This window comes from Trachurus japonicus, chromosome 16 (genome assembly GCF_045865225.1).
Source record: "Trachurus japonicus isolate A0001 chromosome 16, Traja_1.0".
NCBI lineage: Eukaryota > Metazoa > Chordata > Actinopteri > Carangiformes > Carangidae > Trachurus > Trachurus japonicus.
The window spans coordinates 20,252,516-20,280,194 of NC_140922.1; the positions used below are offsets into that span (position 1 = coordinate 20,252,516).

The 27,679-nt window shown below is 39.1% G+C and overlaps 1 protein-coding gene across 1 annotated transcript; it reads left to right on the forward strand.

Annotated features, from left to right (window-relative positions):
* Window positions 1-4,944: 4,944 nt before the first annotated feature.
* LOC146972350 (uncharacterized) lies at window positions 4,945-26,125 on the forward strand. The gene is made up of 9 exons (XM_085802456.1): window positions 4,945-5,653; window positions 6,336-6,390; window positions 9,326-9,402; window positions 9,687-9,821; window positions 10,237-10,386; window positions 11,435-11,489; window positions 12,418-12,592; window positions 23,759-23,829; window positions 24,456-26,125. Exons 1-9 carry the CDS (start codon window positions 5,367-5,369, stop codon window positions 25,371-25,373), a joined length of 1,923 nt encoding a protein of 640 aa, XP_085658582.1. The 5' UTR covers window positions 4,945-5,366; the 3' UTR covers window positions 25,374-26,125.
* Window positions 26,126-27,679: the final 1,554 nt, after the last annotated feature.

The following is a 27,679-nucleotide window of genomic DNA, read 5'->3' on the forward strand; positions in this document are numbered from 1 at the left end:
CTACATCAGTGGACCAAAATGACATCATTTGAATAAATTAAGGCTCCAGTTGTTGTTGTTTCTCATAAACACAAAGGACTCATCAGTTACAAATCAATAGAACTAATTGTCTGAAAAGAAAAGTCACTTCCTCTTGCTGTGTTCCCGCTTTTAGTTACATTGGATGGACAAACAGAAACTAAAATCTGACACAAATAATTGTTGCTTATTGTATAATAATCCTTTTAAATGGTAATTATATGAGTCCTAAAAATATATACTAGAACTGAACCTTGCTGTCACCTGTATACACAGTATACAATGTCTGCATAGCGCACATAATCAGACTGAAATAGTTTGAAACATCTGCCCCAGAGACTGATGAGGGAATAAACTCAAAAACTCAAACTCCAAATAATTATCACAGACACACTTAACTAACTCAGCCAGGCTGTTGATTTAATCAACCAAAGACCGAAGCAACCTCATAAATTCAGATATCACATTCTCATGTAAGAATATTTTATTTTCTGTAATGGACCACATGATTGTTAACTTTATCCTTCCAGGTTTATCTTTCTTCCCCATTATAAGAAAATTGTGCCAAAGTGCAAATCTCTAATCACATTTGTTACATTTTATCCCCCTCAGAGTTTCAGGTGATGATTAGGAAGCTACGACTGTCACATTTCCTCCAGAAAGCATAAAGCTTTAATTTTACCGTTTACAGACTCTTATTGCGTATTTCAAGACTGTTTAAAAAATAACAAAAGCTGCTTTTATTGAACTGCAAATGAATAGTGTGTAAAGTAATATGAAGTAATTTAAGTTACATATCTGTGTAAGTAAATGTAATGTAGAGGGGCTTGTATTGTATTGTATTGTATGATATTTAATAACAAGGACCTATAAGATAAAACAGTATATGGAGATTATTGCTTTGTTACTGTGAAGTTGATACATATTAGCCTTAAGGAACTTGATGAGAATTTGTTGGAAAATCCATAGAAACTCTTTCTGTTTGATCAGAAACTATAAAACCCTTCTCACCTTGTGGTACATATAACACACTGAAGGGTTCATTATGTCCCAAATTGTATGCCTGTGCTGCTGTACTGTGCCTTGTGGTGTTTTTGACTGTATGACTTTGTTTTGTACTGTCAAATAAAGTACAATTAATTCAATTATTACATTTAAAAAGCACCTTTATTCCCCCCCCAGTTTCTCCTTGCTTTGCTACATTTTGTAATTAAATAACTGTGACACTTTCAGTCCCTTTCTCATAAGCACTCCTCTGGTTTTATAGAAGGTCAAAACTGCCTCCTTGCAATTTTGGCAAAGCCACTTGCCAACGAGGTCAAATTACTATTTGTTGCTCCTGAAGATATCACTGTATTTCATCACTGTGCTTAGATTTTGGCAATTTATATCAAACTGAATGTTTTTTATGATCATACAATTCAAGTTGCTGAGTCACTGAACACTATTCTTCACAAACAAAGCTATTATTGCAATATCAAACCACATTTTACTTACAATCAATTCAATTCTACTGTTGCATTTTCACTTCATTAGGTTGTAGAAAGTGAGCATGAGCAGCAGAAATGTTATGCTTCCTCTTTAACACTTGCGCTGACAAAATTAATGAAGTCGACAATTATTGATGATCCATGATAATGTTTTGTTCAAAATTCCAAAATGAGACATCAGTGGTCTAGCCTACAGATCTATACGCAAGTCTTCTATCTAAGCAAAGTAAACACACATAAGGAAAACACCAGCACAGCTCTAACAGGATCAGGATCACCTATAATTGTTGTGAGCTTCTTCAAGATTGGTCGGCATGACCCTGAATCAACAGGGTTCATTACAGTAACCAGAGAGTCAAAACACACTGTCTCAAGCACAATCCACACACAAACACGGACACACACACACACCAATATCCTCCACATACAGCAGATGGATGGATGATTGCTGTGGATATACTGACTGTTCTCATCAATAGCTGCTTCGACCATCATACTTGAATTACATATTTTTTTCACAAGCTTTATTCACTATTGACCTGTTGCTACAAGCAACCGTTCATATTTATTGAGGATGGGGGCAGTCTAGCCTCCCATTGTGCATGTAGGTGTAGTTCTATATTTGTGGACTTATTCAGTTGAGTACATATTTATTATAGGTTATTTTGTCACAGGAAAGGACAGAAATACTTTGTGGATTAAATGTGTGTGTCATCTTTGTTATTTCCCCCTATTTCATCCCTGACCAAGCACAAAATCTCCACACATTTGTCCCTGTGGGACCAAGATTGATTGATGTGCTTACAGTACACACTGCAGCTGCAGGGGGAATTATTCCAGCAACAAATATACTTGTAGTTCAATTTTAATTAACATTTTTCTTAATGATGAGGGTTTTAATGTCAATGTAAATATTCAGTAGCCTATGTTATTTTTCTGCGACACATCTGTATTCCACTATAATTTTCCCCCCAGCAAGCCTCTTAATGTTGGCACACAACTGCATTCAGTTGAAGTGATAAGAGAAAAGCTAAAAATGTCACATTAGCATTAAGCTTCATTAACAGTGAGCAAATATTGCTGTAACAGTAGAGACCTGGTTGAATGTGAGTGCATGGTATTAAACCTGTTGATATACTGTAGACTCGTTATTCGTCTTATATTTTGTATGCCATAGAAGGAGATCCTTAATACATCTAAATCTGAATGTTTGTTGATGCCACTTAACCTCCGTTTGTTGACACTCCAAAAAAAAAAAAAAAAAAAAACTGTTGCTGGTTTACAGAGTGTTGTGAAGCTGGGACAATTGCAAAGCAATTTTGGCCATGTGAGAACGGAGTTTAAAAGGTGCTATTATCACATCCAATAAACAACAGCAATTATGTATAATTTCATGTCTTGCCAGTGCTGTTGAGACTGAAAGGGTATACACAAGGAGACGAGGTAGGGGAAAGGATTGTCTTATTCAGGCTATATTTGTGATTTTGGCTTTGTCTTGTGCAAAAGCGGATTTCAGGCATCAACAATGCAGCCACTGGCTTTGACTGAAAATATCTGTAAGACTGTAACTCTAATGAACTAATGAAACTGACATAATGATCATTAAATACACTAGATCTACATAGACATGTGATAGGAAAAGGGGATAGGATAGCAGCAGAGGAGCTAACATTAAACTTACAGTCGTCCTAAATTGTGTGTGATGGTGAAGTGTTAGCTGTTGTTTGTAGCACACTGCCGTCTGCTGGTGAAACATAGGCACTGCATCTCAAACCATTGCTACAATTACAGTTTTTCTCCATTGGTTTTTGCTCATTTCTTGAAACGGAAATTACACTCTCAAAACAACATGGACAAACCTCCAAACCACTTGGCAATTGTTCACAACAGAATTTAATTTCTCATTCATTTGATCAAATTGCAAATGTCTCAGTACATCTTTGTGAACAGGTAGCCTACAGTTAGCACAATTTTCAAGTGAATAGATCTTGTTGATCTAAACTGATTGTTGATTTCTCAGTCCTGTACAGTACTGTATCCTACTGTAGGTTGTTGAACAGTCTTCAAACACCTGCCAAGAGACTACAGTTATTGTGGACTACGTAAGCTGTAAAGGTTTTGTAAAGGCGAGTACTTCATCTACTTTTGAGGCACATGTGTCGAGATGTTGCACCTCATCTTTTGGAGGCTGAAGTCAAATCCTCCAACTTGGACTGTCATAGCTGGTTGGTTACAGTTGGACCCAGCACCATAACTGTAAACACTGTCATTCTTGAGTCTAAACTTTTGTCTCATCTGCCGTGTCTCTGATAAAATTTGTAGTTTCAACTGATTAACTGACAATATAATCATGAGTAAGGTGAGACACATCAGAATTAACGCTAAAGATTGTGTGGGTCTGATCACATCCTTACTACAGTAACTATCTGATTAAAAACACAGGCTACAATATCACCATCAGGTGGCTTCAAGTGTGAATTACACCTAAAGAAGTGTATAAAGTCCTTACGGTGTAGTATGATAGTGCAGAGTAAAGCAGTTGCTTGGCAGAAAAGATGTAGCTAGGTCATGATAAGCTCCAGCTCAACAATATTATATATTGTATACATTTTTTAATGTTCATACAGAGAGGTCCAAAAGTCTGAGACCACTGTCCTCACTGTATTTCTACTGTAAGTTCATTTGGCCTCTGCTGACCTTATTGTTGGCACCCCCTTTAAGTAGGCTACATCCCAGTGGAGCAGTAATTCTCAGGCTGATTGCTGCTGCTGATGAAAGAGGTCATGTACAATGAGGTGAAGGAGGACAGAAAAGAATGAGAAGAGGTTTTCGTCGTGGTGATTAGCCCCTCTGACTCCATGGCAGCTGACAAACCTAACACACATTAAACTGCAGCCTCGTTATTTGCATGTATACGCACACACACACACACACACACACACACACACACACACACGAATTACAACTGCTATTACACTATTGCTACCATACTACTATTTAATCTCAGCAGGAAATGTGCCACCTGACAATACTGCGCAAAAGGACATGGAGTACAAATCTCCCCGTTGTTGCGCAACACAATTGTAGTGCACAAAACAAACATGTTTTTTGTTCTACTTTCTGTCACCGGCAACCCGGGGTTTCCAACTGGTCTCTTGATGCCCAATTAACTTTCTCACCAGAGTGTTGGGAGAGTTTGATTCCTTTTAAGTGTTTCAATTTGGTTCCCCTTTTTTTCTTCTTATACAAAACTTGTCGTTCATTGTTCACTCATGTTTCTGTACATAGTGAAAAATGTACATTTAGTCAAATACGGGTATTTTTGTCATCGGTTAATGACTGTCTACCTGCTGATTGCCACAGTGCGAGGTCCCTGTTAATCGGTGAGGAGAACAGCGGCGTGTTCCCATAGATACATCCCAACAGATGAACTCCCATGATGCTCAGCCTTACAGCGTGGGGAAACCGCACAGAGCCGCTTGGCTTTCACCATCACCTGCTGCGTGTCGGCGCACGCGAGGCAGACACCTCTGCAGCGTTTCCTTTGCAGCGGACTGAGAATCTGCGAAAAGAGAAATAACTTATGGATAGCTGACATCCAAAACGCTCGATCACAACAGCGGTTGCATGCACGTGGTCCTATTGTTATTTTTTCCATTCATCCATCCTGGTCCCGGACGCTTTCAATACTGACCTCGCGCCACAACTCAGCCCGGAACATTTGGCCAGGATGGACCCGCTCTAATGTCATTATAATGGACTGTAAGCTTTCACCTCGCAATTGGGATCAACGTGTTGTAAGATTATTATAACTAAGACTCTTCTCCTTCGCGCGCCAGCCCGCCGTTACGCACAAGGATGAGCTCGGAGAAGCCAAACTTTCTGTCCCAGCCAGTGGTGAAGAACATTTTCATGTTCCGCAACGGCGACCCGTACTTTGAGGCTCGTCGGATAGTGATCAACCAAAAGAGAGTGTCTAACTTTGAGACTTTGCTGAGAGAGGTGACCGGCGGGATAAAAGCCCCGTTTGGAGCTGTGAGGAACATCTACACACCGAGAGCAGGTCACAAGGTGGACTGCTTGGACAACCTGCAGAGCGGGGAGCACTATGTGGCAGCTGGAAGGGAGAGATTCAAAAAGCTGGAGTAAGATATAACTACTTTGAAATGCTTTCTCACAGCCTGAATAATAATTAAGTAAAAAATTACTGCCTCTTGTAGCTTGATTGAAGCATCAGCTGAATTACACACACTCACTAGGTTCCACGATAGGTATTATCAATCCATTGGATACATAAACTACAGAAAATTAGTCACTTATATAGTGAGACCTGTTGACTGTGGTCTTCAAATATATGACTCAACAGTTTTGAACCAGTGCTGAGTCACAATATGAGGCAGAGGAGCTCAGTGCAGTATAGTGAAGAAGTGCTGTGCCCCGGCCTAAAAAGGGTGGACAGCAGTTAATGGGATTTGTGCAGTCAGTGTAGAGTACAGTGATGGAGCAGGCTGAGTGGGGAGGTATTTATGGAGACAGGAAGTTTGTTTGCTCTCATCATGATCTGTGACTGAAGTGTTTTAAGTAACCAAGAGGGAAGATAATGGGAACTGCACGGTGTATATCCTCATATGCAGAACCAAATTTATAATGTTCTTCTATAGTCAACATGCAAATGTATGATGGGGAAAAACTGTTCAAATGCAAGACATGATAAATTCACCAATAATTCACTGTTCACTGAATTTTTGACATTATATGTGCTTAATTTGGATTTTATCAGTATGTTTTGAATGATTAATTTACGTCACTTTATTTTTTTATCTACAGTTACCAACAGATTGGTTGTAGAAAGAGGAGGATGCTACAGACTCTTCCACTGCTGGTGAGGAGAAGGTCCTGCCTTCTACAAGTTGTTCTCAGAAAGGAGACAGTTAAATCCTGTTGAACAAAATGCCTTTGTTGTGTTTGCTCTGTATGAAGCACAGAAGCTGAGGCTCTGTTGTGTAGAGTGGTGAGTAGCAGCAATAGCAGTGACTGTAGCTCCCAATGATTCTGATCTTTGACACCATTAGACCATAATCTGCAGAAATCAAGCCTGTTTACATCATTTAATTAGTCCTGTCAGTCACTCAGACAGTCCATGAGTGTGGTGGATCTTCATCTGCCCTTGAAAAAAATACTTATTATATACACATTAGTTTTCTCTATTTTTATCTCCAGTTGTGAAAGCTCTGTGGAGGTTCAGCAACAATGTGACAATATACCTGCCTCACACATTGTTTATTGCACAAGTTTAAATTTAGTCTGGGGAATTAATGAAACCCTTCAGCGCTATGTTTGTGAGACAGCCAGGTTTCAGTTACAATATCCTTACTCAATCCAACTCAACATTTGAAACGGCAGCTAAATGCAAGATACATGAGGATTTGGGGAGATCACCTCTGCACTCTTGCCCGCACCCACGGTGTGAAGGTTTTAGAAAGATCATTTAAGCAAGGTGTAATGTTCAGCATTCCTCCCCATTGTTCTCTGTGAAGAATCACTTTGTTGTTGTCTCAGTGGCCATGAATTATTAACTTATGGTTCATAATCATCCCTCCTATCAATGCATCTTTAATCACCAAGTCACAGCCAAAACAAGAGCAGCTTAAAGCAGGTTAATCTATTTTGAAAGTCAACTGTAGGTCCTTTTTTTTAAATGAGAGCTCATGTTGTGTAAAAGTTTATTCTCTGGCAGTGTACTGTACTTTATACTGTACACCAAACCTTTTGAACTCCACTCTCATTTTTATGGGGACAGCTTGGCAAAAAAGAAGTAGAAAATTTAACACAAACTTCAGTCAGAGCAATGAGCAATGAGTCCAAGGTCTTTGTCGGGGCTCCCTGTACTTTTGTGTCTGCTCTCGTGGTCAGAGCCTCTAAAGCATTTACTGTATGTGCAGCGTTTCTCTTTCTTTCTATATTGTTCAATGAGAATCAGGAATGTTTCTCCGTTCTCTCGATTTTGAAGCTTTTTCATCAAACCTCAAGGACTTGTTGTTGCTGCTGTGATTGTCGAGCATAAAAATAAGCCCTTTAGTTCACAAGGATCCTGCTTCCTCCTGGCTTATTGCACTTAACCCGGCTGATTGTGTCGATAATGAAGAGAGAGAGTTTTTTTTCTGTCTGTATCAGTTTGTTGGTGGATTAATGAAGTTTTAAGGTCACTACCTTCAATGAACCATTCTCTTTGACCATAGCTCAGTCGGATGCTTTTTCTGACAAATAGTTCCTACAACTAATTCTTTTTTTATTTGCCATAATAGATTTTCTCTTTTTATTGCATTCCCCCTCTCACCTTGAAATTAGAGTTTTTAATCTCTTTGTTTGATTGAACCTGCTTTGGAGGACCCACTTAGAGCAGTGCTTAAACCTGCTGGTTTTGTGATTTAAGAGTACCAATTGAGCATTTCAGTGAAATTAAAATTGGTCATAGTGATTTCCACCAGAAGTCCAAATGCAGATTCTTGTTATATAAAGACCTTGCATTGGAAATAAAGCGGACTGCTTTAGCCAATTAACCTCACAGATTCAACTGAATTTCCTTGGTCTTTGTTTCCTGATAAAGGTGTTATAGGTTTGATCATGGGACTTGTTAAAGCTGTGTGAGCTTAGTATTAACAGCACTAAGTGGTGTTGTTTGCCAAATGGGAGCTAAGTGGGCTTTTTTCCACTTTACAATAAAAGATCACACACTGATATAAATGAATAAAAATCACTTCCAATAGAAAAACAAACAGCTTATAGCTCCCAGGGGACTGATTCCTGATTTGCCGTGCTTGTTTCTGTTTGTTCCTGGTTACCAGCTGTGTGTTTTACACTACTCTCCCTGTGTGTTTAGCATACATTAAAGGTAAAAGGTTAAAATAGATGTGCAGTGCAGTTGCCATTTTTAACAAGCAGTGTTTACAGGTTCAGATTTTTTCAGCAATTATGTGAATTATCTTTTATGAAACGTGTTATTTCTACAGTTAATAGCCAAAAATATGGGGCAAGAGCCTGGCCTTATGCATGCTTACTGGCATCTCTGAATATGTTCAACATGTTGAAAAAATGCTGGGTTCTTTTAAGGTCTTTTTTTTTTTCTTTCGATCTAATTCTGACCTTCACACCCCTGTTACCAGGACACACTCACAAGCCCTAAAGGACTTTTAATATGCCTCCTCCCTTATCTCTTTCTCTCATAGGATCCAAATCTCAGTCTTGGTGTCACAATGGGTTACCAGATGCTATGGAAGAGGACCTGCAGAGCTCGTTCTTTGCAACCTCAAAGGATCTCAGAGAGATCAGGCTTTTGTTGTCACGGAGATCAGAGACAGATTCTTTCAGTGATTACAATAGGGTTTTCTCTTTGGCTTTAGGGGTAAAAAGCTTTAGATGTCAAACAAGACTGTTTTCTTGTTAACTGAAACTTCTCACAGCCAAAGTAGAGAAAAATAGTTGAAGGATTTAAAGAGGAATATACATAACAATTTCTAAAATAAATACATGCTGCCACCCTTTGTGACTCCGATACTTCAAGCACCTTTAGCCCTATCACCATCCCAAAATAGGTGACAATGTTGTCCTTATCAACTGGACTGTCAATACAAACCCCAGTGTTACTCCCTAAAGCAAAAGTCCCTAAATGTTTGCACCAGTATGTTTTTCTAAGCCTCCACTGGGAAACAATAGCTGTCCCTAAATCCCAGCCTGGTACACTGATCTGCTAACACATTTTCAAGGTGTTCTTAAGGTCATTACATGTTTTTTCTGTCTCTATTTTTTGTCTCTTTCAGGCCAAGCCACTACCACAGAATCGAATCGTTGTGTCAGCTCGATTTCTTAAACCTATCAAGGAGCCATGTACCATATTGTAAGTTAAAGTTCTCATATGTCACGCCAAGCATCTGGCACCGTTGTACCACAATCCTAAACTTTTAATTTGGCCTTCAGAGTTTCACTTATGTACTATGCTGTATATTCAGTATATAACAAGATAACCTCCACTTGGCTGAGGATCCCAGTGGGAGGTAGCTATGTGCTGATTCCTGATGTCAAAGGGAGACACTTAAACTCAGAGGGGAAACTCTTCACTGTAGAAAACACTCATTGTCGCTGTTGGTTGTCTCTTTAACCACATGTACTTTCTCCTTATAGCGTTGTAGCAAACGGTGATGTGTTAAACCCTGCAATGAGGCTGCTGGTCCACCAGAGGATGCTGGGCCAGTTTGACAAAATACTAGAGCTGATCACAGAGAAGATGGGTCTGAGAGTCCTGGGAGGTGTTCGAAGGTACCACACACTCAACATACGGACTGTGTTTTGTTTTCTCTCTACATGAAGATGTCAATGTCTGTCTGTACTTGTTAACAATACACGTCAAGAGCAATACATGACAGAAGCCTCAGATTTACACCATATGTTCCTCCTTTACAGCAGATGATCTCATTAGTTTTTCTCACACCTTGACGCATTAATTTGCATATAAATGAGCAAGATAATCTTTTTTTGTTGTTAACTGATTCAAGACAGTTATTTTTCATTGAATAACTTTGCACTTGTGTGTGATACACACTCACACATATAGACACAATAATGTGTTTGTCATTGGGAGGCCATTCGCCTGCTTAAGTTCATCTTGTTTTGACAAACTTGTACAATCACACGATGGAGACCTTGGGGATTTGACTGTCTTTGTGTGCTGTAGTCTCTACACTGATGAAGGCCACCAGCTGACTGATGGGAATCAGCTGGAGAGCGGGCAGCTTTACGTGGCTGTAGGACGAGAAAAGTTTAAGAAGCTGTCCTACAGTGACCTCCTCTTCACCAGACCAAGAGGGACAAGGAGGGTCAATGGGTAAGGATCACATTACAAAAAATATACATAAATAGCATGCCCAAAGACGGTGACTTCTCAATAATGAAAACAAAAAACCTTAACCTTACTTTCAGAACATCTAAAAAAAAGAGAACATATTTAAATGTGTCTTTTGAATAATACAAAATGGTATTGATTTGTATTTCAATGTTTTTGAAATACAAATAAGGGCCTTAAAACTTACCTCTTCCAAAAATCTTTTAATCTGTAACTTTAACCTGCATTACAGTATTTTGATAACTGTTTTTAACTCTTCTTTTAATTTTTTTTTCTTTTTCGGTTGCTGTTGTAGCACTTTGAGATTTCTTATTAAATGTAAAGTGCGTTACAAATAAAATGTATTATTATTATTTTATTTTTTTTAAGTTTTGTTGTTGGGTTAATTAAAAGACCACATCACCAGCATCAACATCTTTATGGAAGATTTAAGTGGGTTTATGGTTGTCATTGCAAAATGTGCCAGTATGAGGGGCCATTGGGGCCCTATTTTCCCTCTTTGACACTCACACTAATCCCACAACATAGAAATGAAAACCTTGATATAGCATAAACTGGGGTAAAAGCTTGAAATCTGGATGTCAACAGAACAGATGCCCATTTTGTGCTGATATCTATACTGCCTTAACACATTGAATACTTTATATTGAGCATGACATCTCAAGTTATTACGTGAGCATTCACTAGATAATGCAAACCAATTTTATGCACAGTAAGTATTCATCTGTATGCCAAGGTGAGATCATTGTAAACTCTGCTCCAATTGATGCGTCTTTTTTATATACAATTTTTCACACACATTATCAAACCCAAAGCAATGCTGTTTCTGAGATCTGAAAATATTAAATATTAAATATACATTTCATATTACAGGTATGTGATAGACTTGAGTGTTACTGATGAACACAATATTACACAGTGCTGAATTATCATTTAGCCATCTAGCTTTTCAATTTCTGATCAACTTGTGTTCATGAATCAGCGTTGTGAGGTCAACACTTCATACTCTGTCTGTCCGTTTTGTCTGCAGAATGAAAGCTTACTCTCTTCCACCCATCTACAGGTTCTCCAAGCAAAATGGAAATGTAAGAATTATGGGCCTTTTGCATGAATTATTTATATTATTTCATTTAATATTGTACAATCCATTAAAGTGGAGCTAAGAACAGTGTTTGAAGATTTTTCAGCAACGGTGCTGTTGTATAAGTGCACAATGGCAGGCTTGTATTTACATGCATTGTTGGCAGAGGAGTTTAAAACGACCATAGTTAGTTATTAGAAAGTTCTTGTTGTTATTTGTCTGTTACTTTACTGGGAGCCGTGGAGGCCCAGAGATATTGAAGAATGGCTCATTGAAAATTCAGATCTAATGTGACAAACTTTGAAGCTGACATCCCACATGAAGACAAATGGTTCCAATAAAATCATTTATATTTGTTTGTGCAAATTTGTGTAGGCATAATGAAACACACACAAAAAAATTGTTTTGCTTTTTGATGTAAACTGTATTCTCCGTTTACCATTACAACAAGAAAAATAGGAATTGGTAGAGTTTTGTTTCATTGTAAAAATACACATGTCACACAATTATCAGAGTGACTTAAGTAAAAACACTAATTGATTTCATAATTTATCAGTTTCAAGTACCGTGCTGCTTAATATTTAGGAGGATAATGAAGCATATTGTTTTACTTCCACCTGATACCAGCATATCACATTAGTGTGACCTGGACTTTCTGGCTTGAATAGTGCACAACATCCAGTAATGGAAAACAAATGTAACATTCAAAATACCCAATACATTTATATGTCCACATCTGGTATATACCAAGGAATAAATTCAAGCATTGACATCTTGTCATTATATTCTGAGTTAAAGGGATCATTATTTTAGCCTACCATTACGCTAATATTTCAAGCCCTAGCTAGTTTACATAACAGTAAATTATTGCACACATCATGTCATTCTATACATTTGTCTTTGCTTATGTTTTTCTCATCAACTTCCCCCAGAATAAATCCACAGGTCAGAGCAGTGGAGATGGAGACTCCAAGACCTCCCCCCAAGGAAACAACGGACACAGCAAAGACCACCTGTCCTCCATCGTCAGAGAAATCTCTCAGGCCAGGCTCATGTCCTTGAGAAGGAAGAGGAGTGGACAAAAAATGACCCTCAGCACCTCTGATGGTAACGTAGGAGAAAAAATAACCATTTGAAGATTGTGTTTATACATCATATGATATATTCATATTTTCTGTCCATGTTTTAATTATACAAAAAAAATATTTCTTACAGCTCTTTGTAGTCACCTGACAAAAAGATCTGATGTAATATGATGACATTTTAAACAGGGGTTATATTTTGTGTGTGAATGAGTGTAAACATCTAAACACCCAAACTGAACATCCAAATGGGAGCATACAATACATACATATTCTTTCTAACACACGCCACTGTGATGTTGATATATGTTGATATATAGTAACATCTACCCAGCCTTTTAATGTTTATACGTCCGAATTGTCCTCATCTATAAATAATTACCACAACATGAGGCACAAACAGGGCTGCACAGCCTACAGTTAGGATTAATGTAAGATATAGAGACATATGATGTAATGCATGGTCCTTAAAATCTTATGTAACCTGCTGCATTCTTAAATGCCCACATAGTGGCACTGTTGCTCTTTTAAAAGATATATATATATTGAAAGTAGGTCTAGTATGATGACATGGACCACAGTTACAAGAAACACATTATGTCATCTTCTGGGCTTACGATCAGTGTGTTAAAATGTCCTACAGGAGCTCTCCTTAACCTTTGAGTTTTTTGGCAACTGGCACTGCTCCCACCTTTAGGATGTGTTGTTGCTCTGGGACTATAAGAGCAAGATTATTTCCATGAATAGCGTATGTATTTTATATAATAACCATAGGGATGGGAAAATTAGAAAAAAAAAATTAAAAATAAGGAGGATTTTTCTAACTGTTTTTTAATTAATATTTTTTTAGAAACAGGTATTTAGATTGTCTCCATGCTGCTGCTGACCTGATTGTAACTCCTACTGCGGTATGAACCACATTACGTCATCTTGAGGCTCATGATAGATGTGGCCTGTTTTCTCCTCTGGCAGGAGAGTTGACAGCAGAAGCCCAAAGGAGCGTGGAGAATTGTGTCTGTGATTCAGGGGAGCTGGCATTTTGCATCAAAAGAGAGGGAAATAAGGAATGTGTGCATATGTCCGTGCATGTGTGTATTTGAAATCGTTAATGTCACCCCCAAAATCCTCTGTACATCAGACTGCGTGGCATGTCATATTATAGGCGGAGAAAGCCATGTTGCGTTATTGGTCCCCTTGGGTGACATTGACCAAAGATTAAATTAACAGACAGACAGGTTGGAGAACAAGATCGGGCATTAAATGAGATTGTTTGAATGGCTAAGAGCGCATATCCCATTCTCATGCGCCCTCCACTCTTTGACCTATAAAGTCATTTGTTAGATAGTCCCATGCTTACAAGAAACATCTTTTTGCTTATTTGTTGGGAGGCACATTGGAGGTAATGCAGTCTGTACGGCAGTAAGTCTGTGTCTGTCCATGGTGCTGAACAGATGTTGTGTGCGATACAGTACCTTGAGGTTTCCTGAAGCTCTTTTTGTTCATTGCTTCCTCCAAAGAAAATCAATCCTAAAATATTATTTGTCCATTTGGATTCTCCAGAGCTGAAACCATAGATGCTCACTGGTTTACCACAAACAAATTAGTGAGTAAGTTTAGTATTGCGGTTTTTGTTTGTCCAGTTTAGCTCCTCAGTAGGAACATGGTGTTTGTATCGCCTCTATTTAGTGATTCACAGCAGAGCAGAGTTGTTTTTGGTGTTATTTTCCCCCGTGGGGAAATCCTGCCCTGGTTGGGTCTGAGGTAAACACAGCGCGTTCTGCTGCCAAAGGGAACACAGCCAAAAAGTTGGCTGACTGGCAGAGGCTGTGGAAAGAACACAGCATGAAACCCACACTTCAGATCTCTGGTGTGTTGGAACATTGGAGGGAAAACAAAAGATTATTATACAGGTGTCATGTCATTGTAAATGTATTTGCAAGTGAGGGGCGGGCGGGGAAAGGGCTGGAGAGACGCATAGAGAGAGATGAGAGAGAGCAGAAAAAAGGGACAAAGGAGACAGAGGGACCCCGTAACTTGAGACTGACCCTCTGTTCTGTGCCGACTCTGTTGTGACAGCACAGGGTTAGTTTGCGAGTGTGTGTCTATGTGCGTGTGTCGGTACGCCAGTCCCCATTATTCACTGTCTATCAGCTGCTGGGGAGCAAGACTGTGGATGACTACAGCAGTTTCTGTGTGTTGTATTGTAAAGCTTCTGACTTTTCTGCTTCATTAGAGGGAACACAGTGGTGAGTGGCAGCAGAGACAAGGGGGAGGCAGTGAGGCAAGTCATGCAGCAAAGGTCATGGAATGAATTTGAACTCACTATAACAAAGACATTTGGCTTAAAAGACTTAACCAACAAGACACATTGCCTGTCGTACGCTTCAGCCAACAGAGTTATACTTTATAGTAGCTCCTTTAGATTGGGTAAATCATTGGTTCAGTTCGGCCAGTGTTAGCTCCCTCTCTCAGAAACACACTCACGTTCAGTTTGTAACCAATTAGCAGCTGTTGCTAACCTCAAAATAGAAAAAGGATGTTTTTCAGAGTTCATTTTATAGGAGGGCCTTTGTGATCAGTTCAGTTTAATGGTGCAGAGGAGAGAAGAAGCAAAGGGAGCAGAGTAGGTAGAAGAATAAAGGATAGGAGGAAAGGGACAGGGAGGAATGATAAAAGAGAGGGTTAAAAAAGGGGGAATAAAAGGCTGAGATGATGAAGGGAGGAGAACATTATGAGGAAGCAGAGGAGGGGTACAAAAAAAGAGCACAGGTGGAATCAAATAGTGAATGCGATGAATGGACTGAGATGGTGAAGCATGAGCGCTGGGTGTAAAGAAAGGCAGAGAGATACTGAAGTGTAGACGGATGGGTGGGGTTTGGATAATTGCCTTTCATTTGGATAATCTCTCCATTTAGAGTCATCAAAGCAGAATTTTACTTGTCTCTGCCCCCTTGCTGGGGCCAAATTGCTGCTCTGAAAATCAACAAAAGAGCCTTGCACTTGAAGAAGGACGGACAGACTGAAAGGTATGGGGAGAGAGAGGAAAGGCAAGGAGAGAGGGAGAGAGCCTGTCAGAGAGAGAAGTGTGTCGGCTGATTATGTGGACCCTTGCATGGGTTTTACATTCCCCTGTGCATGCATTAATAAGGGGGCACACTATTGTAGGCTTTTTGATTTGCAAAATTACTCCTTTCCTTTTCAGGTCTAACCTGAACACGAGCATTATCTGTCAATATAGGCAAATTGTCCTCCTTTAGGTAATAGCCCACAATCAACCAAGAGCCACAGCATTGGTATATGACATACAGGTCATGTGCTGTGATGCTATGGGATTTTATTTTCAAGTTTCCTTCTATTTAGAGCAGCCCAAGACCCAACGGTTTGCTTTAGGAGCAGTATGCACTAATAGTAAATTTTAGCCTTGAAACCTCAAGGGCATCTGCTTTTACGCCAAACCTCATGTTCTGAATAGTCCTTTTCATGCACTAGGCCCCATCTTTGAATGTATTGTAGCACCCGCTTACAGATCCACTTTATGTCTCTTTCCATTCTTCTCCTCGAAGGGACTTTGATTTGAAGTCAAGAAAGTTTGAAGTTGAGGTGCTTTTTAGGAAAAGGAAAAAAACTAATTTAAAATAATCTAAATGGAAACATTCTTGCTATTATTTTCAAGTTGAATGTGAAGGAAATGAAGATTGCTGCATGTGTGTGTCTATGTGTTTGTGTGTGTCTCTGCACATGCATCAGCCATCCAGCCAGATCAACCTTCTGCCTCTGGCGTCATAAAATGTGATGCCGCCTCGGGGAATTAGCCCTGTTAGCATATGTTTCTATAATGCCTGTCAGCATGGAATAGGGTTCAAAACAGCCTTAGGAGGCAGGAGACATGTACACAATGAGGCTGTGTGTCTTAAATCGTGTGCCTGTGTCAAAAAACGAGGCTAAGCAGCGAAGGATGAGAGATGGCAACATTTGAAGGAAGTTTTTTTCCCCCTTGCCTTGCTCATATAGAGTCTCGATTGTGAACACTGTTTTAAAGCATGTATGTGTGTGTTTTGTGCATGCATGTGTTTCCATGACCATCTTTCCCTATCCCTCCTTCATTCTTCCTCTCCTTTCATCTCCCCCTTTTCACTACAGCTGAAAAAGGTTCTTCATGACCCTTTGATGCAGGATTACTGGATTAAAGAGCAGGGTAGCTGTACTAATCTGTCACATTAATCTGTTAACAAGAGTTTCAGCTGTGACATACAACAGCGCCAGCTACGCCATACAAAGTATAAGGTTAGGGGAACGCATGACACTTTCAATGACACAAATTTTCCTAATGTCTGTCACGTTTAATCTCGCCCGCTTTGCATGTTCCAGGACCTATTTGAGGTTGAGCTGGTAAACGTGCATCTGAAGCAGTAGCGATAGGGGCATCAGCATCTGCAGGGTTTGTATCAGCTTGAGACAGTGAAGCAACTTTGACACAGAGCCTAAATGGCAAGGAGCAAATATCCAGCATTTATGGAGATCTGAAGTTTATATTGTGTGTTGGAGCCACGCTTAGGAGGACATCTGAAGCTGCTGCACTGCCAGAGCTAAATGTTCTGTGTTCATCACATAATGCACTCATACATACCTTTTCACATGCTGTTTACTTCTGTCATTTGCCAGTCGTCATCAAAATAATGTAGTTTAAGAGCCAAAGAGAGCATGAAAACACACTGCAGAGGATTTAAAATCACTTCATCAAAATGCAAAATGTAGATGATCAATGAGAATTATTTCACAGAGGCCTTCATAGAGCTTGAGTTATGAGTCAAAAATATTGCTCTCAGTGTACCTTGGTTTTCATGATCAATACCCAAACATACTCGATGATACTGAAGCTATTGGTTGTTAAGCTTTCATAATATAAAAAACCTGCATTTCATAGCATAGAGTCTTGCCTTTCTCTCTCTCTCTGCTTCTCTCTCTGTGTATGTGAATGTGTGTTGAAGAAAAATCCAATTTTAATATCTGTTCATCTTACACTGATTAGACAGAAGCCATTTGAAATGAAACCATTATATAATAGAGAGTGGATGTAAGGTTCCAGTCGACTGTGAGGAAAAGTGAAATAGAACAAACTCCATGAATTATTAAAATATTAAACTGAAGCCATGACCTTTATAAATATTACTCGGCCTGTCGGACTGCAGAATTGTCAAGCAGAACTTTCCTCTGATTTAGTCTCAAAGCTTCTTAAGCACAGGGCTGCACAAAGGAGGAATTTCTTTAAGCAGCTGAAAAGGTTCGCTTCAGAGATAACGTACAGTATGGTATGGTATTTTTTATACGCCAACTGCCCAGAATCAAATTGTTATTGATATTGTTATACACCGCAATACATGGATAATAAAAGTCATAGAGCATATGCCCACACCCACACTACAAGACCTGTGTGTCTGTTTGTGGGGGATGATGTATTAAGCTCATTATGTTATAGTAGTTTAGTTCTAACCACAGTTTCCATCAGGGGCATTGATTGAGCATCCAGAGGCAATCAGAAGAGACTAAAGAAGCAGAAGCTGAGATATCATGACCTGTACTCTGTAGTATGGCTCAAACTGCATCCTACAGTCCCCACAATGCAACTCAACTCATCTTTATATATTTGCCTCTTGTGACATGATCAGTTTGACATGCTCCACTCTGACATGTTGGGGTGTTGACTATAAAATTTCTGCACACTACTGTACTGTATGTTGTTAAATAATAAGACAACTGTGATATTTTTTTATTGGTAACATCCATCAACTTAACTCCAAATCTAATAATTCTCTTGATACCTTCACCGTGTGCTAATTCTGCATGAATGAACATATACTGTATGCATGCATGAGAGAAACTGTCCAGTCATCACATTTTACACTAAGCAGCTGGACTAGTTTCTGTGTGTCACATCACTATAAACTCAGCACCAACTGGGCCTCTTTCATGGTGGCTGGCCATACAGTAATTAAATGCTTTAACAGGACCCTGGTCAGTGACTGGAGCATACTTGCTAAGTGGCAACATTTCATAATTACTGTTCAGAGTTACTACCCATGTTGTTTTACACCCTACCATAACTCAGACATTTGCTGACTTGGGTAAATCAGCGAGGAGTATATAAGCAATATAGGGTAGTATATGGTGATATGTTGTGCAGAGTGATTTAGGTACATTAAGTAGTATGTCAAGGCTAACACTGCAGAGCTAATCCACTGTGGAATTGGCTTGCGGAGGCCCTGTCGATGATTTTTCTCCATGCTTTGGTGTATAAGCATAAATAAAGCGGTGATTTACATTTATTAACACTGCAGCCCCTACCATTTAGGGATTTTGTGTGTTTGTTTTCAGAGGTTGTTTAAGGAGAGTGAGAATTGTGCTCTTGTGCAGCCAGAGAAAATTGACCGATTGAGTATTGACCATGACATCCAAAGCATTTCCAGGAAGACGTCCTGCCAGTCTGCTTGTAAGGCAGATGTCAGCCTGTCAGAGGCAATAATGCCCAAGTGTCTCATGGTGCTTATAGAGTACAAAAAGCAGGCATTAACAATTGTGTACCCCATTAGGCAGTAGCAACGTGGCCTTGATTGTGTTCAGCATTCCTTTCCATTCAAGGACTGTATTGGCAAAACAACCTACTGTGCTAAAACTATTGTGGAAGTGACTTTGTCCAGTACTAAATGCTGGGATCAGATATTCTCTAGAGTAATTATCTTGATAACATTGCAAGACCAATTGTTTTGCGTGATTTTACATTTAGTTTTATTTTGGGGTCTGGGTGGATTATGAGTACATTTTGTGATCTGGAGACCCTCGTTCATATAGTTTTCCAGTCGTGATTCAACTTTAGGAAAAGCTTTGCACTGTTTCCCTAGTGTCACTGCATTTAGGACGTCTTATAATTGTAGAAAAGAAATTACATGACAGTTTATAGAAAAATTAGAATAGATCATTAAAAGAAACAGCAAGTTTCTCCAGCAAAGTGACTTCACAGTTGTTAAAAGCATCTTACATCCTCAGTGATCCTATTCATGGTTCGATTTGCAATGGAATAAAAAGTATTTTTGAACCAGCCCAATACAGATTTCCTGTGGAGTCAAGAATTTGATTGCACTGTTAGGCTTTTACGCAGAAATGCTTCCTGGAGGAATGGAAAAGCTTTTAAACATCATATTAGACCCTATAATTCTCTGCAGGGCAAGGCTGCCCGCTTCAACCCTGCAGTGGAGGATATATTGATGTAATGCACATTGTCCCATTTGCCATTAGAACTGCATGTACTTCATGAAACAATATGGTTCTTTAATTTGGTCTGAGAAAAGAAAAGCTTTGCTCATACAAATCATTATCCATCTCCCTTGAGTTTTAACTCAATTCAAACTCAACTACTTCTGTAAACAAGAGATGATTGGTAGCAGTCCCTTTCGAAGAGATGGGAGGATGAGCTATTCTATTCTGTAGTGGTTTGTTGACAATGTAGTTCAAGGTCTAGTTGTTCATCTGAGCACATGGAAGCACATGGTTGCTTCTTGCTGTGATACATGTTGTGCTTTTACTGTAATTAAGTTGAGTTTATATAATATAGACTTGGCATATTTCATGGAATAGCATTTACATCATGTTACCTGGTTTACATTGCACACTGGATTTCCCATGTGTGGTTATTGGGTTATTAGACATGAATGAACACATCAAATGGAAACGCAGATCAAAGAAATGCTGCAGCATGTTATGTATCTGAGGTGTGGGGACCAAGATCACAGAAATCCTGTGTTATGATGCAGTCCCCTAACACTGAAGTCCTGCAGAGTGGTGTAATGTGTTTATGTCTTTGTGTGTGTGTGTGTGTGTGTGTGTGTGTGTGTGTGTGTGTGTGTGTGTGTGTGTGTGTGTAGAGAGAGATATCGAGTTGGCTTGCTGAGGAGTGGGAGGTTATTGCACTTTACTACCTGCTATCACTTCATCTTCAGTTGTGTTTTATTACATTTCTCTGCAACACCAGTCATTTATAACGTTGCCTTTCATAAGAATGGCAACGAGAACCATTTACATGAGTAATTATACCCGCTTACAGTTGCATCCTTGTTTTACCTGCACACTGATGGATGAGATGCAGCATTACCTCTGAAATGTGGGTGTGCTCTGTCGCTGTTTGTGTGCCAATACTGCACAAATGAAAGAAGGAATCTGCATGTGTGTGTCATTTTGGCTTGATTGTGACAAAAATACACATTTTATACACACATTAACAAAACTGTTGAACCATTTGCAAAGCCAAAGCCCCAAATCTACTGGATATAATGAGGAAAGGGAAGATTCTAAATATTGTATTTAATTTGATTTAGCATTTTCATGAGCCTGTGCCTCAACCTCAAATCACCTTAAGATGTTTAGAGACGTAGCAGCTCATCCACTGCTTACTGCTTACACTCAATCGTCCGGCCCTCGCTCTTAATGAATGCAGCCGATTTCCATAAAATATTCTTAAAGAGGTCCGTTATTATTACCATAACGTTTCATCTCCTACCATAGCTAAACTTCAATCAGTTTTGCATTTGAAATGCATTAAATGTCTCCATAAACTCTTCTAATCTCTACCCAAGTCATTTTTCTTCTTTAACTGGTATGTGTAGAAAGGGAAACTAATATTAAAGACATTAATTACACTGTTATTTTTTTCCTCCACTCTTTTGCGGCTTATTTTCTGATTGGAAATTTCAGTCTCATCCAGTGTTTCAAAACAAGTGTGTAATTATGTTGTTTATCAGAGCGTATAGTTGTATTCCTCTTATGATGTTTAGGGTTAATTACTCCAAGGCCTTTGATGCACATGCTCACATGGAAACTGAAAATCCCCGTATTAATTTTGCACTCCAACAAACCTGCCTTACTGTGCTGATTGCTTCAATAGAAATGAGTGTGGAGTTGCTATTGAGTTGCGGTATGATGTCTTCATTTAAACACCGGTATTCACAGTATCACTTTGCAGTTGTTTAAACCATAAATGATGACAGGTGTTTCCTCAGGGGGCCAGAGGAAGACATTTTCCTGAGCGGAAACTAATCTTGTGGACCATTATTAAGGCTCATCATATTTCTCTCTTTTTTTCCGCCTTGTCTTTCTGTGCTGCCATGTTACAAGCTTCAAGAATTTTACTTTTGTCTGACCAGTCATTTCTCCACATTCAAAGGGTCCTTTTCTCATTTCACCTCCCTGAAACACACTGTCATGCATAGATATCAGTACTTGAATCTCTTTAAATAAATCTGGTTTGTTCTTAGACAAAAAAAAACGGCTTATAAAATGTAGGCTACCTGTGGTGATTCTCTGCAGTGGTGATGGTAATGATAACAATGATGAATGTTGCAGTGATCCAATCTGACGTTTGTATTTTGAACCTCCCCCTGACCCTGAACTTCCCTGCAGTGCTCTTTCCTCCCTTCAGCTTGTAAAATGTTTACTGTCACTCTCTCTGGCACACTTCCATTGTCTGGGGAAGTTGTTTACTTGCCTGAAGAGAAAAAAAAAAAGATGGGTACTTTCTGCCATGGCCACTAGGTGTCACTCTTGTTCTGTGTTTGTTCAAGCCTAAAAACACAGCCACTGAATAAAAGCTGCATAATTCCAACAAGTCACTTACTGGAGGATGAATAAAAGATCCCTTGTTTATGGGAGAGGTTTTATGGATTTCTGAGATGATGTAATGGGCTCTGACCGAGGAATTCACATTTTAGGGTCTTGAAAAGTAGTCAGCACTAAATTGAATACTTAAATGGTTTAAATTACATTAGAGAACGAAAAGCAAGCTGATGAGGATTTTACGTAACAGTCCTGGCTTTAAATTAATCAGACTTAACTAGCACAGAGCTTATTTGTGTTTTACACACACATTGCTTTAAAGAGCAGTTACTTTGCCCACTGCTTCATCTAGTCTTATAGGCTCTTCAAAACACAGTGCCACTAAGTGAATGACTATTACTCATGTCTTGAGTGCCTTTCTTTCTTTCTTTTCTTTTTTGAAATTTTCTTTTTATTTGGACAGGCAAATTTTCGTTACAAACAATAACTACAGCATTTCAGACTTTCTTTAGTCTATAGTAAATAATTTGTCCTTCGTTTGTGCCTCATCTCCCTCTGGAGACATGGAAGGGTGGATGCAGAAGAAGAAGTGATTTTATCCACATTCTCTTGCAAAATCACTAGTTATGAACAACAACAGGACAGAACAGGGGAGCTCACCATCATAACATGAAAATGAGGGTAGGTTCAGTCGTTTTCGTCCAGATCCTATAGAATTTTTCTTTTTCAACTCTCCATAACATAAATCTCATATTCAATGTCAATCTATTCGTCAGTGGTGGGTGGTTCTACTTTTAACTGGCTGCCAATAATATACCTAGTAGCTTTTTTTCTTGATTATTCACATTTTCAAGCAGTAAATATTATACATAGTTTCACATTTGAACGGAATTACGCCACATACATTCTTTATGTTTTGTGGATCTCTTCCCAGTAAGTCACCCGGCAGTCCCAGAAGATATGAAAGTGGGTGGTTACATTAGAGGCAGATGTTGTCTGACAAACTGGTGTGACAAAAAAATCTTCCAATATTTTTCCAGCACAACTCCCACTGCATGTTTTACCCTGTTGAGAGCGTTGTAACTGGCATAATTTTCTTCAAGCTCGCCGGAAGATCAATACCTTCCCTTCCTTTTCCCGCTTCTTCTTTATGTATTCTGTACTCTCTTGTTTGGACAGTTGTATGGCATTATAATTTGCAGATCATTTTGTTGCATGATCTGGGCATATTTAATGAAAAAGGGAGGGGGGGGGACTCCATGAACCCTGATTCACCTTTTCCTAAAACCTATTTGGTGCCAATTTTCTGCTTCTATTTTGTCTGATTTTGCCCAGACAAGTCTTCTCATCATGTTTGTGTGAGATTGAATATAAATGTCACTAGGATGACACCTATCACTCACCTTCAACTTACATTGCCCCTAACAAGCCCACTCAAGGCAAAATATCACACTTTAAAATGAAACACATTGATCTATATGTCACCATATCATAATGGAACAGGCTTTTTTTTTCCCAGCCAACTTTCTAGTCTGGTTTCTGTGCTATGCTCAGTGCTTCCAGGTAAAATGTTTCCCACCTCTGTTCCCAGATGATCCAGAATCAAAGGCTGAGGATGGAATTGCTAACAACAAAACCCCTCAAGACCAGCCAGCTGAAAAGGTATAAACATAACAGGGGTGCATATAATAGGCTATTGTAGTCGCACAACAATGACTTTTTTAAAAGCGATACAGGACTACATTGTGTCTGATGTGACTTCTCATTACACAGCCAACACATTTCCAACCATAATGTTTGGTTCATTCTCGCATGTCATTCTTTCTCTCATGTTTTTTTTTCATATATTGTAAATTATTGTATATATATCAACAGTAATTGGCTAAGTCTGATTCATACGTTCTCATAAAAAGGAACCAAAGCCTATATTTCAACTGTTAATGCATTAAACATAGAATTATTGAGACTGTGATGAAGGGCTAGACTGTGAATAATAAGCTAATTCATTTTGATACCTTTTTAATTACCCGTGGATTACATATTAATTCTTATCCATTTGCTGATAAACCATTGGACATTGGGAAGCTCAAATGCCTGCCTTGTGACTCCGCTACTTGTTGCACATTGATTGACATTTCATAAAAAGGTACTCGAAGGGAATAGATAACCACTTCATTCACAAGAGCACATGGCTCTTTAGCAGTGCCACTCTCTTTATGTAAAATGTAGGTCAAAAGGTTCAAGTTTTTAGAGTTTGAAATTGTTTCTGTGGTATTATTTCATTACAGAAGCCTGCTGATGATGATGCAAAGGCTGCAGAGGAGAGCGGTGAAAAGGCAGGAGAGCAGGTGGATACTGCTGCCGAAAACACCACAGAGGAAGAGGCCTCCACCAGCAAAAAAGAGAATGAGGAAAACCAGGGCACAAATGGTGAAAAAGAGGGAGGGGAGGAGGAGAAGGAAACTGAGGAGCCAAATGATATAAAAGAGGGAGGGGAAGAGAAGAAGGAAACCGAGGAGACAAGCAATGAAAAAGATGCAGTGGAAGAGCAGAAGGAAACTGAGGAGAAGAGTAATGAAAAAGAGGGTGAAGCAACAGCAGGAGCTAAGGAGACAGAGGAGGTAAAAGACGAAGTGAAGGAGGAGGTCACGGATGAGAGTAAGGAGGGGGTTAAGAGTGAGGAGCAGGGGGCCAGTAGTAGCAACACTGATAAGAGCCAGGACAGTAAAGAGAAAGAGGAAGGAAACCATACATCTTCTGAGGGTGAAAAGAATGAGCAGAGCAAAAATACAGAAGAAGAGGAGCAAGATAAAGACAGTGGAAAGGGTGAGAAAAGCAGTAAGGACCAAAATAATGATGTAGACAAAGAGGAGGAACAGAAAGAGACAGAAAACAGCAATGACCCAAGGAAGACTCAGTCAGATAACGAGACAAAAGACACCGATAACGGCAGAAGTAACAGTAGCAACAGTAACCAGGAGGAAGATGTGAGCAAAACAAAAGAGGGAGCAGCCAAAGAGTCAGGGGCAGAGGAGAGAAAGGTGAATGGAGAGGTCAGTGGAGAAGATGATGAGGTGCAAAGTGAAGCAGAACAGGACGCAGAGGAGAAAAATTCAGCCAGTCACAAAGATACCACAGCAAATGGAGAGAAAGCGGAAGACAGTGATAAAAAGAATCAAGATAACAGTAGGAAAGAGAAGGATTAGTAGAGAAAGAATAAGTGTCAAAGTCAATGGATGAGCAGTGCTGAAGCAAAACTTTACGATAGAACATAAAAAAGAAGGAGTACATTCACAGAGCGAAGCGAGACTTGACTGCAGTCAGAGATAGTTATGTCCTTGTAGAAGTTGCACTGAAAAGAAAATGGTTCCACAATGTTGAGCAAGTAATAGAATATTTGTATGGCTGGCTGCTAAATGATGTCAAGTACAAAACACATTTCAGGTATATATTCAGAATAAAAGCTATTCATCAAAAGATTATCCATGTCTGAAAGAGACTAAACAAATAAAAGCAATGCTAATATATATTTATTTTCCAGGAAGACATATTGTTAATTCTCAGGCTGCTTTATTTTGTCAGTATACACCGTAAGCACTGTAGTGAGCGAAGCAGGGCAACTGAAACGTTGTTGAAGTTATATATTAAATGTTTAATATGAAAAATATATGTTTATTTTATCATGTATGATTCTGCTCTTTGTATGTATGGTATTTATGTCTTTATTTCTAAACAAGTGGGCTTTTTTCAGTGACTACAATAAGCTATACAGTAATCTATTGTATATGTAGATCTACTGTATGTTCAGGTAAATTATACTTAACCAAACTTAATTTGAAGATCTTCATTCTATTTCAAATTATAACCCTTTGTCATTTAGTCACTGTGTCAAGTGGATATTTGTTCATTTGTATTTATGTTCTACAAATAAATAAATTTACAGTGAGGGACCCGCTGAATTGTTACAGACTTTTCTGCTTCTAATTAAAACATTTTCACTCAAATCAAACTTCTAAAAAAAGTAAAAACACCAGAGATTTCCAGCCAAATCTACTCTCCAATTCTTTAATTATTCATTGTAGGCTACGGTGTCCTTGAGTGCTAGAAAGGCCCCTATAGATAAAATGTAGGCCTATTATTATTATTATTTACAATCAACTGTATGTAACATGGATGGAAGTAATGTTTTCTAGGGTGAAGGGAAAATGTTGAGTTTTCAATTCAATTCAATTCAATTCAGTTCAATTTGATTTCCTTTCTTTCCTCTCTTTCTTTCCTTATTTCCTTCCTTTTATTTCCTTTGTATGTTTTATTTTGGTAACCAATAACTATACCAGCCTAAAATGTATGTGTATTATTATGTAGAATAATAGAAAGTATATTGAAGAGTACGATGCTCCAGACCTTTAGTTTAGCCTTTAGAGTAGCCTATGTGCAGCATCCACCTGTAGATACGTAGCTTATGGATGTCAGCCACATGTAACTAAATACAGGCTGCCCTTTGCAAAATGGGGACTTCATCATTAAGCAAAGGGAGGAGACCGTCTTCACCCCTACAGTTACAGGACATAACAAGAGAACATGGTGTTTAAGTAACATCACTATCTACTGTATCAGACATTAGCTTCAAATCCAGCACAAGCAGCAGCTCCAGTGATGGATACAGTGCTGTTGGGCACACTTAGCTAAAGGCAAGTATATGTTAGAAATACACTAGATGATGTTGGAGTCAGGGAGAGAAGTGTAGTGAGTAACATTGTGTTTCTATCTCTGTCAGTAAGATGAGCTCATTAAGCGTTTCTCTCTGCATGCATACTAGTAATTTTGTTGAACTGCATAAAAGCATAAAAATGTGTGTGTGTGATGCTAATGTGAGCACAAACTAACAGCTTATCATTACATTATGAAACAACTTTTAAAAAAGTCAGGCTAGAGCATTATGCTGAGAGATGTTTTCAGAGGAAAGAAAAAATGCCAGTATTTATTCAACCAGTAATAATTGCAATATCCATATGGTCTATGCCTACAATTTTTGTTTAAGAAACTGAGGTGCAGAGGTAACATGTAGAACACGTTGTAGTCGACATGTTTCATGTTCATTCAGTCATTTAGTCTCAGTCTGCCCATGAACGAAGGTTCCAAAATGCCTCCCACAGGCAGGAAACCATAGTGCGAACTGTGATCTATTTCAGTGTCGATGGCGGCCTCACCGCCCTCTCAACCCTGCAGCTGCTCAAATTGGGACTCATGCAGCCAGGCTGTTTGTGACTCACCATCCCTCCAGAGAGGGAGAACATGGGTGAGAGAAAGGGTGAGGTAGAAGTGGAGAGCAAAGAGCAAGCGATGCGGCGAGAGGCAGAGGAGGCGGTGGCTGGTGTGTGTGTGTGAGTCATACAGCCTGGCTGGTCGGGGTGATGATCCTCAAGGTGCTATTTCTGGAGTTATCATCAATTCTGTCTTATCTCCTCTACCGGCCCCTTGTGCATGTGTGAGTGCATGCGTGTGTGTGTGT